Source organism: Melopsittacus undulatus, chromosome 23 (assembly GCF_012275295.1).
Source record: "Melopsittacus undulatus isolate bMelUnd1 chromosome 23, bMelUnd1.mat.Z, whole genome shotgun sequence".
Lineage (NCBI taxonomy): Eukaryota > Metazoa > Chordata > Aves > Psittaciformes > Psittaculidae > Melopsittacus > Melopsittacus undulatus.
The window spans coordinates 83,996-102,855 of record NC_047549.1 but is presented as its reverse complement, the minus strand read 5'-3'; the positions used below and the strand labels follow the sequence as shown (position 1 = coordinate 102,855).

Below are 18,860 nucleotides of genomic sequence, written 5' to 3'. Positions count from 1 at the left end.
CTATAGAGGGAATGGGATGGGGGTTATAGAGGGAATGGGATGGGGTTATAGAGGGAATGGGATGGGGAAGGTATAGAGGGAATGGGATGGGGGTTATAGAGGGAATGTGATGGGGGCTATAGAGGGAATGGGATGGGGGTTATAGAGGGAATGTGATGGGGTTATAGAGGGAATGGGATGGGGGTTATAGAGGGAATGGGATGGGGGCTATAGAGGGAATGGGATGAGGGGCTATAGAGGGAATGGGATGGGGGTTATAGAGGGAATGGGATGGGGGTTATAGAGGGAATGGGATGGGGGGGGTATAGAGGGAATGGGATGAGGGGCTATAGAGGGAATGGGATGGGGTTATAGAGGGAATGGGATGGGGGTTATAGAGGGAATGGGATGGGGGTTATAGAGGGAATGGGATGGGGGCTATAGAGGGAATGGGATGGGGAAGGTATAGAGGGAATGGGATGGGGGTTATAGAGGGAATGGGATGGGGGGGGTATAGAGGGAATGGGATGAGGGGCTATAGAGGGAATGGGATGGGGTTATAGAGGGAATGGGATGGGGGTTATAGAGGGAATGGGATGGGGGTTATAGAGGGAATGGGATGGGGGTTATAGAGGGAATGGGATGGGGGTTATAGAGGGAATGTGATGGGGGCTATAGAGGGAATGGGATGGGGGTTATATAGGGAATGGGATGGGGGCTATAGAGGGAATGGGATGGGGGTTATATAGGGAATGGGATGGGGGCTATAGAGGGAATAGGATGGGGGTTATAGGGTGAATGGGGTGGGCGGTTCCAAGTGGTCCCTGCTCCGGGGGGGGGTCCATGACTCCCATCCCAGTGCCCCTCCCCCATTTCCCGTTTAATCACAAAATTCGCTTTATTCCGGTAAAACGCGATCCTGGATCCATAAAATGATGCTCAATGGGGGGGGGGAGGGGAGGGGGGGGGCGATCCCTGTGCCCCCCCCACTTTAAAACCGGGGGGGGGGGGTGTTTATTGTGGGGGGTCAAGGGTCATCAGCGCATCCCCCCCCTCTCATTGGCCGCCGTGGGGTGAAAAGGGGGGGGGGGTGTGAAGCCCCCCCCCCCCCACCACGTGGTTCCCCCCCCCACGTGTTCCCCCCCCCCCCCCCCCCACGGCGGCGCCGGGGTCAGCAGGGGCAGTGGGGGGGGGGCTGGTCCCGGCACGGCTCCATGGTGATGGCCACGCCCACGCCGCTGCGTCCTGACGTCATCCGCGTCACCTCGGTCCAGGCGTCAGTCACAGGGTCATAGCACTCGACCGAGTCCAGGAAGGCGTGGCCGTCATAGCCGCCTATGGGAGATATAGGGGCTATGGGGCTATGGGGTTTATGGGGCTATAGGGGCTATGGGGGCTATGGGGGCTATAGGGGCTATGGGGTTTATAGGGGCTATAGGGTTTATGGGGGTTATAAGGGCTATAAAGGCTATGGGGGCTATAAGGGCCAAGGGGGTATAGCGGCTATGGGGTTTATGGAAGCTATAAGGGCTATGGGGGCTACAGGGTCTATGGGGGTTATGGGGGCTATAGGGGCTATGGGGGCTATAGGGCCTATGGTGTTTATGGGGGCTATAAGGGCTAAGGGGGCTATAGGGATTTATTGGGGCTATAAGGGCTATGGGGGCTATAAAGGCTATGGGGGCTACAGGGGCTATAGGGGCTATATAGCTGCTATAGGGACTATGCGGGGCTATGGGGGCTATAGGGGAGATGGGCGCTATAGGGGCTATGTGGGCTATAGAGGCTATGTGGGCTATAGGGGCCTACATGGTCTATGGTGGCTAAGGGGGCTATAGACTTGATAGACGGTCTGTGCTATGGGGAGTGATGTGGGCTATGGGGAGTCTGTTATGGGGGTCTATGAGGGGAGCTCTGTGCTACGAGGGGTGATGGGGGCTCTGTGATGAGGGGGTGCTCAGGGAAGGCTGCAGGGGGGAATGGGACTGGGAACCCCCCCCAGGTAGATCTATGCCCCATAGAATGCACTGCCGCCCACCCCATGCACTGTGCCCCCCATACCCCCCAATGCACTGCTCCCCACATACCCCCTATACCCCCAATGCACTGTCCTCCACATACCCCCCAATGCACTGCTCCCCCCATACCCCCTATACCCCCAATGCACTGTGCCCCCATACCCCCAATACACTGCTCCCCCCATACCCCCCATACCCCCAATGCACTGTCCTCCACATACCCTCCAATGCACTGTACCCCCCACACCCCCAATGCACTGCTCCCCCCATACCACCTATACCCCCAATGCACTGTGCCCCCCATACCCCCCATACCCCCCACACCCCCCATACCCTGTGCCCCACAGCCCATACCCAGCACGTAGATCTTGCCCTGGTACACAGTGACCCCCAGGGCGCTTCGCCTGTGCCCCATAGGTGCCACGAAGCTCCATGCATCAGTCTCCACCTCATAGCGCTCAGTGCTGCTCAGTTGGTCGGTGCCGTCGTAGCCGCCCATGGCGTAGATGCAGTTGTTGAGGGCGCAGACCCCTATGGGGGTATCGGTCAGATCACACCTGCCCCTATAGCACACCCCTATAGGAGACCCCCTTGTCCCTATAGCACCACCCTATAGGAACTCCCCTTCCCCCTATAGGAGACCCCCTTCTCCCTATAACACCCCCCTTTAAGAAACACCCTTTAGCCTATAATGCCCCCTAGAGGACCCCCTCTTTCCCCCACAGCATCACCCTATAGGACACTCCCCTTTCCCCTATAGGAACCACCCTTTCCCCTATAGCACCCCCCATAGTACCCCCTCTTTCCCCCACAGCACCCCCCTATAGGATCCCCCCTTTCCCCTATAGCACCCACCTATAGGAAACACTCTTTAAACTATAGCACCCTCCATAAAACCCCCTCTTTCCCCCATAGCACCACCCTATAGGAAACACTCTTTAACATATAGCACTCCCCATAGAACACCCCTTTAAGAACCCCTATAGAACCCCCCCAACAGAACCCACCCTTTCCCCTATAGGACCCCCATTTTCCCCTACAGGACCCCTATAGAACCCCCCAACAGAACTCCCCCTTTCCCCTACAGAACCCCCGCAACAGAACCCCCCCTTTCCCCTATAGGACCCCCCCAAAAGACCCCTCCCTTTCCCCTATAAGACCCCTATAGAACCCCCCCAACAGAACCCCCATTTTCCCCCATAGAACCCCCCCAAAAGAACCCCCCCTTTCCCCTATAGGATCCCTCCTTTCCCCTACAGCACCCCCCTATAGGAACCTCCCTTTCCCCTACAGCACCCCCATATGGGAGACCCCCTTGCCCCTATAGCACCCCCCTATAGGAGACCCCCTTCCCTCTATGGCACCCTCCATAGTACCCCCTCTTTCCCCTATAGCACCACCCTATAGGAGACCCCCTTGCCCCTATAGCACCCCCTATAGGAGACCCCCTTCTCCCTATAGCCCCCCTATAGGAACCCCTCTTCCCCCTATAGCACCCCCCATAGGACCCCCTCTTTCCCCTATAGCACCCCCTATAGGAGACCCCCTTGCCCCTATAGCACCCCCCTATAGGAACCCCCTTTCCCCTATAGCACCCCCCTATAGGAGACCCCATTTCCCCTATAGCACCACTCTATAGGAACCCCCCTTTCCCCTATAGCACCCCCCATAGGACCTCCTCTTTCCCCTACAGCACCCCCCTATAGGAACCCCCCTTCCCCCTATAGCACCCCCTATAGGATCCCCCTTTCCCCCATAGCAACTCCTATAGGATCCCCCCTTTCCCCTATAGCACCCCCCTATAGGAGACCCCCATGCCCCTATAGCACCCCCTATAGAATCCCCCTTTCCCCTATAGCACCCCCTATAGGATCCCAATTTCCCCCATAGCACCCCTATAGGATCCCCTTTTCCCTATAGCACCCCGCTATAGGAGACCCCCTTGCCCCTATAGCACCCCCCTATAGGACCCCCCTTTAGGAACCCCCCTTTCCCCCACAGGACCCCCATTTTCCCCTATAGAACCCCCCCAACTAAATCCCCCCTTTTCGCTATAGGACCCCGATTTTCCCCTATAGAACCCCCCCAACAGAACCCCCCCTTTCCCCTATAGGACCCCCATTTTCCCCTACAGAACCCCCAACAGAACCCCCTCTTTCCCCTATAGAACCCCCCCTACAGGACCCCCATTTTCCCCTATAGAAGCCCCCCAACAGAACCCCCCCTTTCCCCTATAGGATCCCCATTTTCCCCTACAGAACCCCACCAACAGAACCCCCTCTTTCCCCTATAGGATCCCCATTTTCCCCTATACGACCCCCCAACTGAACCCCCACTTTCCCCTATAGGACCCCAAAGAACCCCTCCAACAGAACCTCCCCATTCCCCTATAGGACCTCTATAGAACCCCCCCAACAGAACCCCCCCTTCCCCATAGGACCTCCATTTTCCCCTATAGGACCCCCCCTATAGGACCTCCATTTTCCCCTATAGACCCCCCCCACAGACCCCCCCATAGCACCCCCCATAGAACCCCTATAGACCCCCCCCTCTCACCGGCTCCGCTGCGCACCGTTGCCATGGCCGCCACCGGCCGCCAGGTGTCGCGCTCGGGGTGGTAGCACTCGGCCGAGCGGAGGCGGCTGCAGCCGTCGAACCCCCCGACGGCATAAAGCAACCGGTTGAGCACCGCGACCCCCACCCCGATGCGGCGGGACTGCATGGGGGCCACCCGCTCCCACGTGTCCCGCTCCGGGTCGTACCTGGGGGGACACAGCCCATAGGGGACAATGGGGACACACAGCCCACAGGGAACAATGGGGATGCACAGCCCATAGGGAACAATGGGGATGCACACATCCCATAGGGAACAATGGGGACATCCCCACCCCATTGCCACAATGGGGATCCCCCGACCTCATAGGGAACAATGGGGACACACACATCCCATAGGGAACAATGGGGATCCATACACCCTATAGGGAGCAATGGGGATGCACGCACCCCATAGGGTACAATGGGGATCCATACACCCTATAGGGAGCAATGGGGATCCATACACCCCATAGGGAACAATGGGGATACGCACACCCCATAGGGAACAATGGGGACACCCCCTTGAAGTTCTGTGCTCCATAGGGAACAATGGGGATCCACACAACCCATAGGGAACAATGGGGACACACACACACCATAGGGAACAATGGGGATGCACGCACCCCATAGGGAACAATGGGGATGCACGCACCCCATAGGGAATAATGGGGATGCACGCACCCCATAGGGAACAATGGGGATGCACACACCCCATAGGGAACACACACACCCCATAGGGAACAATGGGGACACACACCCCATAGGGAATAATGGGGATGCACGCACCCCATAGGGAACAATGGGGACACACACATCCCATAGGGAACAATGGGGACACCCCCCAACCTTGAAGTTCTGTGCTCCATAGGGCACAATGGGGATCCCCCAACCCCATAGGGAACAATGGGGACCCACACACCCCATAGGGAACAATGGGGACACACACACCCCATAGGGAACAATGGGGACACACACACCCCATAGGGAACAATGGGGATGCACGCATCCCATAGGGAACAATGGGGACCTACACCCCATAGGGAACAATGGGGACGCACACACCACATAGGGAACAATGGGGACACACACACCCCATAGGGAATAATGGGGATGCACGCACCCCATAGGGAACAATGGGGACACACACACCCCATAGGGAACAATGGGGACACACACACCCCATAGGGAACACACACACCCCATAGGGAACAATGGGGATGCACGCATCCCATAGGGAACAATGGGGATGCACACATCCCATAGGGAACAATGGGGATGCACGCACCCCATAGGGAACAATGGGGATGCACACCCCATAGGGAACAATGGGGATGCACGCATCCCATAGGGAACAATGGGGACACACACACACCATAGGCAACAATGGGGACACACACATCCCATAGGGAACAATGGGGATGCACGCACCACATAGGGAACAATGGGGACATCCCCACCCCATTGCGCACAATGGGGACCCCCCGACCTCATAGGGAAAAATGGGGACCCACACACCCCATAGAGAACAATGGGGAACCCCACATCCCATAGGGAACAATGGGGAATCCACACACCCCATAGGGAACAATGGGGACACACGCACCACATAGGGAACAATGGGGATCCCCACACCACATAGGGAACAATGGGGACACACACACCCCATAGGGAACAATGGGGATGCACATACCCCATAGGGAACAATGGGGATGCACACACCCCATAGGGAACAATGGGGATGCACACACCACATAGGGAGCAATGGGGACCCACACACACCATAGGGAACACACACACCCCATAGGGAACAATGGGGATGCACACACCCCATAGGGAACAATGGGGATGCACACATCCCATAGGGAACAATGGGGACCCACACACACCATAGGGAACACACACACCCCATAGGGAACAATGGGGATGCACACACCCCATAGGGAACAATGGGGATGCACACATCCCATAGGGAACAATGGGGACCCACACACACCATAGGGAACACACACACCCCATAGGGAACAATGGGGATGCACACATCCCATAGGGAACAATGGGGATGCACACATCCCATAGGGAACAATGGGGATCCACACACTCCATAGGGAACAATGGGGATGCACACACCCCATAGGGAACAATGGGGATGCACACATCCCATAGGGAACAATGGGGACATCCCCATGCCATTGCACACAATGGGGACCCCCCGACCTCATAGGGAACAATGGGGACACCCACACCCCATAGGGAACAATGGGGACCCACAGACCCCATAGAGAAAAATGGGGATCCTCACATCCCATAGGGAACAATGGGGATGCACGCACCCCATAGGGTACAATGGGGACACACACCCCATAGGGAACAATGGGGATGCACACATCCCATAGGGAACAATGGGGACAGACAAAGCCCATAGGGAACAATGGGGACAGACACAGCCCATAGGGAACAATGGGGATGCACACACCCCATAGGGAACAATGGGGATGCACACACCCCATAAGGAACAATGAGGACACACACACCCCATAGGGAACAATGGGGATGCACACATCCCATAGGGAACAATGGGGATCCACACACCCCATAGGGAACAATGGGGACACACACATGCCATAGGGAACAATGGGGATCCACACACCCCATAGGGAACAATGGGGATGCACACACCCCATAGGGAACAATGGGGACCCACACACCCCATAGGGAACAATGGGGACACACACACACCATAGGGAACAATGGGGACACACACACCCCATAGGGAACAATGGGGATGCACACACCCCATAGGGAACAATGGGGATGCACACATCCCATAGGGAACAATGGGGACATCCCCATGCCATTGCACACAATGGGGACCCCCCGACCTCATAGGGAACAATGGGGACACCCACACCCCATAGGGAACAATGGGGACCCACAGACCCCATAGGGAACAATGGGGATGCACGCACCACATAGGGAACAATGGGGATGCATGCACCCCATAGGGAACAATGGGGACACACACATCCCATAGGGAATAATGGGGACCCACACAGCCCATAGGGAACAATAAGGATGCACACATCCCATAGGGAACAATGGGGATGCACGCAACCCATAGGGAACAATGGAGATGCACGCACCCCATAGGGAACAATGGGGACACTCACATCCCATAGGGAACACACACACCCCATAGGGAACAATGGGGATGCACGCATCCCATAGGGAACAATGGGGACACACACATCCCATAGGGAACAATGGGGATGCACGCACCCCATAGGGAACAATGGGGACACACACATCCCATAGGGAACAATGGGGATCCACGCACCCCATAGGGAACAATGGGGATGCACGCACCACATAGGGAACAATGGGGATCCACACATCCCATAGGGAACAATGGGGACACCCCCTTGAAGTTCTGTGCTCCATAGGGAACAATGGGGACACACACCCCATAGGGAACAATGGGGATCCCCATCCCATAGGGAACAATGGGGACACACACACCCCACAGGGAACAATGGGGATGCACGCACCACATAGGGAACAATGGGGATGCACACCCCATAGGGAACAATGGGGATCCACACATCCCATAGGGAACAATGGGGATGCACGCACCACATAGGGAACAATGGGGATCCATACACCCCATAGGGAACAATGGGGATGCACGCACCACATAGGGAATAATGGGGACGCACACACACCATAGGGAACAATGGGGATGCATGCACCCCATAGGGAACAATGGGGATGCACGCACCCCATAGGGAACAATGGGGATGCACGCACCCCATAGGGAACAATGGGGATGCACGCACCCCATAGGGAACAATGGGGATGCACACATCCCATAGGGAACAATGGGGACGCACGCACCCCATAGGGAACAATGGGGATGCACACACCCCATAGGGAACAATGGGGATCCCACCACCCCATAGGGAACAATGGGGACACACACATCCCATAGGGAACAATGGGGATGCACACATCCCATAGGGAACAATGGGGATGCACGCACCACATAGGGAACAATGGGGATCCCACCACTCCATAGGGAACAATGGGGACACACACATCCCATAGGGAACAATGGGGACGCACACATCCCATAGGGAACAATGGGGATGCACGCACCCCATAGGGAACAATGGGGATCCACACACCCCATAGGGAACAATGGGGACACACACACCCCATAGGGAATAATGGGGACACACACATCCCATAGGGAACAATGGGGACCCCCCACCCCATAGGGAACAATGGGCATCCCCCCTATAGTTATGTGCCCCATAGGGCACAAGGGGGACCCCCCCCAACCGTGCAGTTCTGGGCCCATAGGGAACAATGGGGACCCCCCCCAACCTTGCAGTTCTGGGGCCCATAGGGCACAAGGGGGACCCCAAGGGCAGATTGGGCCCCATAGGGCACAATGGCGACCCCCCCAACCTTGCAGTTCTGGGGCCCATAGGGCACAATGGGGACCCGCCCCCCTTGAAGTTCTGTGCTCCATAGGGAACAATGGGGACCCCCCCTGTAGTTCTGTGCCCCATAGGGCACAAGGGGGACCCCAAGGGCAGATTGGGTCCCATAGGGCACAATGCCCCACCCCCCCCCCCCCTTTGAAGTTCTTTGTTCCATAGGGCACAAGGGGAACCCCCCCTTTGCAGTTCTGGGCCCCTCAGGGCACAATGGGGGCTCCCCAGGGATGAGCTGGGCCCCACAGGGCACAATGGGGACCCCCATTGAAGCCAAGTGCCCCATAGAGCACATTGGGGCACCCTAATGAACATTCATGCCCCATAGCCCACACTGGGGGCCCTATTGACCCCATCAACCCCCCACTCTACACCCACAACCCATCCCATTCCCAATCCTACCCCATTCCATTCCCAAACCCATTCCCATCCATTCCATTCCCAATCCCATTCCCATCCTATTCCCAATCCCATTCCCATCCATCCCATTCCCTTTCCCAATCCCATTCCCACCCTATTCCCACTCTGTTCTCAAGCCCATCTCATTCCCATCCTGTTCCCAATCCCATCCCATTCCCATCCTATTTCCAATCCTATTCCCATCCAATCCCATTCCCAACCCCATTCCCATCCTGTTCCCATTCCCATCCCATTCCCATCCTATTTCCAATCCCATTCCCAACCAATCCCATTCCCAACCCCATTCCCATCCTGTTCCCAATCCCATCCCGTTTCCATCCTATTTCCAATCCCATTCCCATCCAATCCCATTCCCGTCCTGTTCCCAATCCTATCCCATTCCCATCCTATTTCCAATCCCATTCCCATCCAATCCCATTCCCAACCCCATTCCCATCCTGTTCCCAATCCCATCCCGTTTCCATCCTATTTCCAATTCCATTCCCATCCAATCCCATTCACAACCCCATTCCCATCCCAACCCCATTCCCATTCTCATCCTATTTCCAATCCCATTCCTAACCCCATTCCCACCCCCACCGCATTCCCAACACCATTCCCATTCCCATCCTGTTCCCAATCCCATCCCATTTCCATCCTATTTCCAATCCCATTCCCATCCCCACCCCATTCCCATTCCCATCCTATTTCAAATCCCATTCCCATCCTATTCCCATCCCCACCCCACCCCCCCCTTACCTCTCCACACTGCTATGATGCACGCATCCATGGGACCCCCCCACGGCGTATATCATCCCATCGATGACCCCCACCCCGATGCGGTTCCGGGGCACACTCATAGGGGCGCACGGGCTCCATCGGTTGGTCATGGGGTTGTAGCAGTCTATGGCCGCCGAGTCCGTGTTCCCATCGGGAGCGTTGTTCCTCCCCCCCACGGCGTAGAACAGCCCCCCCACCACACACCCCCCCAACCCGCTGCGCGGCACCTGCAGATCCGCCAGGCGCATCCAGGACCCATCCCGCGGGTTGAAGGCCTCCAGGAAGCACAGGGAATGGCGGAAGTAACCGCCGGCCGCGTAGATGAGCTGCCCGACCTTGGGCGCGCGGCAGGGCAGGACCCTGGTCGCCTTGTGCAGGGTCAGGTCCTGGAAGATCTGAGCCAGGTAATCCTTGGATCGGGAATCCCCGCGCAGGATCTCACACTTCTGGAGCTGGGTCTGCAGGAAGTGGGGGGTCAGCGAGTGGCAGCGCACGGCGCGGAGCAGGGCCTGGACGTACGGGCGCCGGTTGGGGCAGTCGTGCTTGACCCAGTTGATGCAGGCGTGGAAGACCTCGGACTCGCAGCGGACGTTGAGCTCGTCGCGGCTGATGAGGGTGGCGAGTTGGCAATGGGAGAGGTTGAAGAACTCCTCCTGCTTGGAGACCTGCGGAGGGAGGCAATGGGATGGGATAGGGGCAATGGGATGGGATAGGGGCAATGGGATAGGGGCAATGGGAGAGGTTGGAGGTGATGGGATGGGATAGGGGCAGTGGGATCAGGGTTGAGGTGATGGGATAGGGGCAATGGGATCGGGTTGGAGGTGATGGGATGGGATAGGGGCAATGGGAGAGGTTGAAGAACTCCTCCTGCTTGGAGACCTGCGGAGGGAGGCAATGGGATGGGATAGGGGCAATGGGATGGGATAGGGGCAATGGGATAGGGGCAATGGGATGGGATAGGGGCAATGGGATGGGATAGGGGCAATGGGAGAGGTTGAAGAACTCCTCCTGCTTGGAGACCTGCGGAGGGAGGAGGTGATGGGATGGGATAGGGGCAATGGGATGGGATAGGGGCAATGGGATCAGGGTTGAGGTGATGGGATAGGGGCAATGGGATCGGGCTGGAGGTGATGGGATGGGATAGGGGCAATGGGATGGGATAGGGGCAATGGGAGAGGTTGAAGAACTCCTCCTGCTTGGAGACCTGCAATGGGAGGCAATGGGATGGGATAGGGGCAATGGGATGGGATAGGGGCAATGGGATGGGATAGGGGCAATGGGATCGGGTTGGAGGTGATGGGATGGGATAGGGGCAATGGGAGAGGTTGGAGGTGATGGGATGGGATAGGGGCAATGGGAGAGGTTGGAGGTGATGGGATGGGATAGGGGCATTGGGATGGGATAGGGGCAATGGGACAGGTTGAAGAACTCCTCCTGCTTGGAGACCTGGAATGGGAGGCAATGGGATGGGATAGGGGCAATGGGATGGGATAGGGGCAATGGGATCGGGTTGGAGGGGATGGGATGGAATAGGGGCAATGGGACAGGTTGGAGGTGATGGGATGGGATAGGGGCAATGGGACAGGTTGAAGAACTCCTCCTGCTTGGAGACCTGGAACGGGAGGAGGTGATGGGATGGGATAGGGGCAATGGGATCAGGGTGGAGGTGATGGGATGGGATAGACAATAGGGGCAGCAGAGAGCTGAGGAGGAAGCAATGGGATGGGATAGGGGCAATGGGAGAGGTTGAAGAACTCCTCCTGCTTGGAGACCTGGAGAGGGAGGAGGAGGTGATGGGATGGGATAGGGGCAATGGGATGGGATAGGGGCAATGGGATCAGGGTGGAGGTGATGGGATGGGATAGGGGCAATGGGATCGGGTTGGAGGCGATGGGATGGGATAGACAATAGGGGCAGCAGAGAGCTGAGGAGGAAGCAATGGGATGGGATAGGGGCAATGGGAGAGGTTGAAGAATTCCTCCTCTTGGAGACCTGGGAAAGGGGGTAAAAGGGAGGAAGAGGTGGGGTGGGGCTGGGGGTGATGGGATTGGGTTAGAGGGGATGGGATGGGGTTGGACGCAATGGGAGAGGGGAAATAGGATGGGATAGAGGGCGATGGGGTGGGAGCCATAGGGACAGTAGGGGGCTGTGGACCCACTTATACCCCCTGGGGCAGGTTCCATCCCCTTAGGGCAGGTTCCTCATTGCCCCCATCCCTTTGGGGCAGGTCCGTCACTGCTCCATCCCTCTGGGGCTGATCCATCCCTTTGGGGCAGATCCATCCCCTTTGGGTCAGATCCATCCCCTTTGGGTCAGACCCATCCCCTTTGGGTCAGATCCATCCCCTTTGGGTCAGATCCATCCCCTTTGGGTCAGATCCATTCTGTTTAGGTCAGATCCATCCCTTTGGGTCAGATCGATCCCCTTTGGATCAGACCCATCCCCTTTGAGTCAAGTCCATCCCTTAGGATCAGATCCATGCCTTTAAGGTCAGATTCTTCCCCTTTGGGTCAGATCCATTCTGTTTAGGTCAGATCCATCCCTTTGGGGCAGATCCATCCCTTTTGGATCAGACCCATTCCCTTTGGGTCAGATCCATCCCTTTGGGTCAGATCCATCCCCTTTGGGTCAGACCCATTCCCTTTGGGTCAGATCCATTCTGTTTAGATCAGATTCATCCCTTTGGGTCAAGTCCATCCCTTAGGATCAGATCCATCCCTTTGGGTCAGATCCATCCCCATTGGGTCAAGTCCATCCCTTAGGATCAGATCCATGCCTTTAAGGTCAGATCCATCCATTTGGGTCAAGTCCATCCGTTCTGGATCAGACCCACCCCCTTTGGGTCACATCCATCCCTTTGGGTCAAGTCCCTCCCCTTTGGGTCAGATCCATCACTGTGGTTCGGATCCATCCCTTTTGGTCAGATCCATCAGATCCACACCCTTTGGGTCAAGTCCATCCCCTCTGGATCAGACCCATCCCCTTTGGTTCAGATCCATCCCCTTTGGGTCAGACCCATCCCCTTTGGTTCAGCTCCACCCCTCTGCCTCAAACCCACCCCTCGCACCCCCCCTACCTCCCCGAAGTGCATGTAGATGTACTCCCGCGCTCGCTGGTGCAGGTCAGCACAGCCGATGTGCTCGGCGAAGGCAGCGATGCCGATGGCGTTACTGGGATGCAGCTGCCGCGCCAGGAAGTCGGCGCAGGCTCGAACCACGCGGTCCATCTGGTACATGACGGCCCCGTTCATCAGCTGCAGGACGCAGCTCTCGCCCACCGCCACCGACGCCGTGTAGGCAAACTCCACCAGGCGCTCCATAGCCTTGGGGTGCACCCCCTCGATGGGCACCACCTCCATGCCCTGCTCCTTGAGCCCGGCCGTGAACATGGCCCTGAAGACTGGGCTGGATGCGGCCAGGACCACCTTGTGCGCGGGGATGTCGGCGGTGGCATCGCCGGCGTCGCTATGGTAACGGATGCTCAGGGTGACGTCGCACAGGTGCCGGTCCAAGCGCAGCTGGTTCATCACGGCCAGGGCGGCTGTAGGGTGCTCGGCCAGGCTGTAGCTGAAGGAGCCCGAGCCCCCCCCCGGGGATGGGGTCACCTCGGCCGCGCACTCCGGGGCTGGGGGGGAGGACATGGCCCCAGCATCGCAGGGAACCCCCCCCAAGGATTGGGGTTAAGGGGATGGGGGGGTGGACCTGGAGGGAGAGAAAAGGGGGGGGAGAAATGAGGTGGGGGGGCCCCTTGGTCATAGTGTCATAGGGACCCCCCCAATACCAAGGTTAGAAGGGGGGTACCCCCTTATCAATACCCATAGGGGAAATGAGGTGGGGGGGGCCTTGGTCACAGCGTCATAGGGACGCCCCCAATACCAAGGTTAGAAGGGGGGTACCCCCTTATCAACACCAGGGCACCCATAGGGGAAATGAGGTTGGGGGGGTAGCACTTGGCCATAGCATCATAGGGACCCCCCCATAGCAAGGTTACAAGGGGGGTACCCCCTTATCAATACCCATAGGGGAAATGAGATTGGGGGGGTACCAGTTGGTCATAGCATCATAGGGACCCCCCATAGCAAGACTAGAAGGGGGGTACCCCCTTATCAATACCCATAGGGGAAATAAGGTTGGGGGGTACCAGTTGGTCACAGCATCATAGGGACCCCCCCAATACCAAGGTTAGAAGGGGGGTACCCCTATATCAACACCAAGGCACCCATAAGGGAAGTGAGGTGGGGGGGGTTCAATGTGGCCATAGCATCATAGGGACCCCCCCCTATAGCTTGGGGTTAAGGGGATGGGGGGGTGGACCTGGAGGGAGAGAAAAGGGGGGGAGAGATGAGGTGGGGGGGGGCCTTGGTCATAGTGTCATAGGGACCCCCCCAATACCAAGGTTAGAAGGGGGGTACCCCCTTATCAATACCCATAGGGGAAATGAGGTTGGGGAGGTAGCACTTGGCCATAGCATCATAGGGACCCCCCCCAATAGCAAGGTTAGAAGGGGGGCACCCCCTTATCAACACCAGGGCACCCATAGGGGAAATAAGGTTGGGGGGGTACCACTTGGTCATAGCATCATAGGGACCCCCCCATAGCTTGGGGTTAAGGGGATGGGGGGGTGGACCTGGAGGGAGAGAAAAGGGGGGAAGAAATGAGGTGGGGGGAGCCCTTTGGTCACAGCATCATAGGGACCCCCCGAATACCAAGGTTAGAAGGGGGGTACCCCCTTATCAATACCCATAGGGGAAATGAGGTGGGGGGGGCCCCTTGGTCACAGCGTCATAGGGACCCCCCCAATACCAAGGTTAGAAGGGAGGCACCCCCTTATCAATACCCATAGGGGAAATGAGGTTCGGGGGGTAGCACTTGGCCATAGCATCATAGGGACCCCCACCTATAGCTTGGGGTTAATGGGATGGGGGGAACCCCCAAAGTGGGGTTAGGGGGAAACTGAGGCATTGGGGGGTGCGATTTGGCCCCAGCATCACAGGGACCCCCCCAGAACCAAGGTTAGAAGGGGGGCACCCCTATATCAACACCAGGGCACCCATAAGGGAAGTGAGGTGTGGGGGGTTCAATGTGGCCATAGCATCATAGGGACCCCCCCCTATAGCTTGGGGTTAAGGGGATGGGGGGGTGGACCTGGAGGGAGAGAATAGGGGGGGAGAAATGAGGTGGGGGGGGGCCTTGGTCATAGTGTCATAGGGACCCCCCCAATACCAAGGTTAGAAGGGGGGTACCCCCTTATCAATACCCATAGGGGAAATGAGGTTGGGGGGGGGGCCCTTGGTCATAGCATCATAGGGACCCCCCCAATAACAAGGTTAGAAGGGGGGCACCCCCTTATCAACACCAGGGCACCCATAGGGGAAATGAGGTGGGGGGGTACCATTTGGCCATAGCATCATAGGGACCCCCACCTATAGCTTGGGGTTAATGGGATGGGGGGACCCCCAGAGTGGGGTTAGGGGGAAACTGAGGCATTGGGGGGTGCGATTTGGCCCCAGCATCACAGGGACCCCCCCCGTACCAAGGTTAGAAGGGGGGTACCCCTATATCAACACCATGGCACCCATAGGGGAAATGAGGTTGGGGGGTTCAACGTGGCCATAGCATCATAGGGACCCCCCCATAGCAAGGTTAGAAGGGGGGTACCCCCTTATCAATACCCATAGGGGAAATAAGGTTGGGGGGGTACCAGTTGGTCACAGCATCATAGGGACCCCCCAATACCAAGGTTAGAAGGGGGGCACCCCCTTATCAACACCAGGGCACCCATAGGGGAAATTAGGTTGGGGGGGTAGCACTTGGCCATAGCATCATAGGGGCCCCCCCCTATAGCTTGGGGTAAATAGGATGGGGGGGACCCTCAAAGTGGGGTTAGGGGAAAACTGAGGCATTGGGGGGTGCGATTTGGCCCCAGCGTCACAGTGACCCCCCCAATACCAAGGTTAGAAGGGGGGCACCCCTACATCAACACCAGGGCACCCATAGGGGAAATGAGGTTGGGGGGGGTACAACGTGGCCATAGCATCATAGGGACCCCCCCCACCTGGGGTTAAGGCAATAGGGGTTGGATCTATAGGAAGAGAAGGGGGGGGGGCACCCCCATATCAACACCGGGGCACCCATAGGGGAAATGAGGTGGGGGGGTACCACTTGGCCACAGCATCATAGGGACCCCCCCACTTGGGGTTAAGGAATGGCATTGGGTCTATAGGGAAAGGGGGGGACCCCAAAATTGGATTGGGGGGAAAATGGGTGGGGGGGCAGCATCGCAGTGACCCCAATTGGGGTTCGGGGGGGCGTGGGGGGGGCACCAACCCCAATATGGGGGGGGGGCACCGAGTGACGTGGCCCCCCCCAATAGGGATGGGATGCGGGGAACCCCCCCCCCCCATAGGGACTCAATGGGGGGGGGGGGTTCCGGTACCTCCGTATTGGGGGGGGGGGGTTCCGGTACCTCCGTATTGGGGGGGGGGTTCCGGTACCTCCGTATTGGGGGGGGGGGGGGTTCCGGTACCTCCGTATTGGGGGGGGGGTTCCGGTACCTCCGTATTGGGGGGGGGGGGGGTTCCGGTACCTCCGTGTTTGGGGGGGGGGGTTCCGGTACCTCCGTATTGGGGGGGGGGGTTCCGGTACCTCCGTATTGGGGGGGGGGGTTCCGGTACCTCCGTATTGGGGGGGGGGTTCCGGTACCTCCGTATTGGGGGGGGGGGGTTCCGGTACCTCCGTATTGGGGGGTGGGCTCCGGTACCTCCGTATTGGGGGGGGGGGTTCCGGTACCTCCGTATTGGGGGGGGGGGTTCCGGTACCTCCGTATTGGGGGGGGGGGTTCCGGTACCTCCGGGTTGGGGGGGGCGGGGGGTCCGGAGGGGGCGGGGCCTGGGGGGGGGAGGGAGGGGGGGGGGGGGGTCCGGGGGGGGGCTCGGTGGTCTCACCCGTCCATGGCACAGCCCCGACGGCAGCGGGAGGCGCGGGGGGGGGGGCGGGGGGGGCAGTGACTAAGCACGGAGCGGAGCCCCCGCCGACGTAAGAGTCCCCCCCGGCTGGACACGCCCCCTGGGTGACGTCAGCGGGACGTGGCTCCTCCCACTTTCCTGTCCCTTGTCATAATAAGAGTCTATGGGAAGGGAAGGGGGGGGGGGAGTGTCCTCGTGTGACCCCAGGGGGGGGCTTTTATTGGGGATAGGGGGTAAAATGGGGGGGATATGGGGAGGGGAATGGGGGGAGATGGGGGGGGTGGGGAGGGATGTGGGGCAGGGACATGGGGGGAGGACAGGGATGGACACAGGGGTGGACGGGGATGAGGATGCGGCAATGGGACAGGGATGGGGCTGGGCTCGGCGCTGTCAAAGGCCTCTATGGGGCAGAGGCCGTTCTATAGGGCACGGAGCACTCTATGGGGCAGACTCTGCTCTACGGGGCAGAGCCGGTTCTATGGGGCACAGCCCCTTCTCTATGGGGCAGAACCGGTTCTATAGGGCAGAGACCCTTCTCTATGGGGCAGACTCCACTCTACGGGGCAGAGCCGGTTCTATGGGGTTGAGCCCCTTCTCTATGGGGCAGAACCGGTTCTATAGGGCAGAGCCCCCTCTCTATGGGGCAGAGCCCCCTCTCTATAGGGCACAGACCCCTCTCTATGGGGCAGACTCTGCTCTATGGGGCACGAACCCCACCACGCTCCCCCACGTGACCCATCCCCACGACGCCCCGCCCCTTCCCTCCCCTTGTGACGCCACTTCCGCCTCTCCATCACCCAAGATGGCGGCTGGCGGCGGCGCCGCCGGCCCCGGGGAGAGGCCCCGCCCCCCGCCCCGCCCCCCTCCGCGCGCCGCGGGTCCCAGCGCGGGGGGGGGAGGGGCGGCGCCGGGAACAGCGGCCGGAAGTTCCGGGATCCCCCCTCCGCTGCCGCCCGCTGCGCGCATGCGCGGCCGCGTCCTGTCGGCATGGAACAGCCTCAAATACGGTACCGGAACCGGAAGTGGGGGGAACCAATGGCAACGGGAACGGAACCGGAAGTGGGGGGAAACCGGTAGCACCGGGAACGGAACCGGAAGTGGGGGGAAACCGGTAGCACCGGGAACGGGACCGGAAGTGGGGGGAAACCGGTAGCACCGGGAACGGGACCGGAAGTGGGGGGAACCTTTAGCACAGGAACCGGAAATGGGGGGAACCAATGGCAACGGGAACGGGACCGGAAATGGGGGGAACCTTTAGCACCGGGACCGGAAATGGGGGGGAAACCGGTAGCACCGGGAACGGGACCGGAAGTGGGGGGAACCTTTAGCACCGGGACCGGAAATGGGGGGGGAACCGGTAGCACCGGGAACGGAACCGGAAGTGGGGGGAACCTTTAGCACCGGGACCGGAAATGGAGGGAAACCTGTAGCACCGGGAACGGGACCGGAAGTGGGGGGAACCTTTAGCACCGGGAACCGGACCGGAAATGGGGGGATACCGGTAGTAGCGTCACCGGAAGCGCGGGGTGTCCGGGGGGTACCGGGCACAGGAACCGGAACCGGTGGGAGGGGGCGTGTCCGGGGGTACCGGAACCGGAACTTCCCCGTTAACCCCGCCCCCTCGGTTCC

General features: G+C 59.0%; 1 protein-coding gene across 1 annotated transcript; it reads right to left on the bottom strand.

Moving 5' to 3' along the window:
* Window positions 1-1,133: 1,133 nt before the first annotated feature.
* Window positions 1,134-17,257, bottom strand: KEAP1 (kelch like ECH associated protein 1). Its single transcript, XM_034072073.1, has 6 exons — window positions 17,211-17,257; window positions 13,344-13,968; window positions 10,247-10,932; window positions 4,554-4,759; window positions 2,352-2,528; window positions 1,134-1,314 (listed from the first exon to the last, which is right to left on the bottom strand). The coding sequence occupies exons 2-6, from the start codon at window positions 13,905-13,907 to the stop codon at window positions 1,151-1,153; spliced, it is 1,797 nt and encodes a 598-aa protein (XP_033927964.1). The 5' UTR covers window positions 13,908-13,968; window positions 17,211-17,257; the 3' UTR covers window positions 1,134-1,150.
* Window positions 17,258-18,860: the final 1,603 nt, after the last annotated feature.

Excerpts from the sequence above, each read along its gene's own strand:
- KEAP1 (XM_034072073.1), bottom strand. The coding sequence starts at position 13,907 with ATGTCCTCCCCCCCAGCCCCGGAGTGCGCGGCCGAGGTGACCCCATCC. Across the intron at positions 10,933-13,343 it reads TCTACATGCACTTCGGGGAG|GTCTCCAAGCAGGAGGAGTT; the intron begins GTAGGGGGGGTG and ends CTCCCTCCGCAG. Across the intron at positions 1,315-2,351 it reads GGGCAAGATCTACGTGCTGG|GCGGCTATGACGGCCACGCC; the intron begins GTATGGGCTGTG and ends TATCTCCCATAG.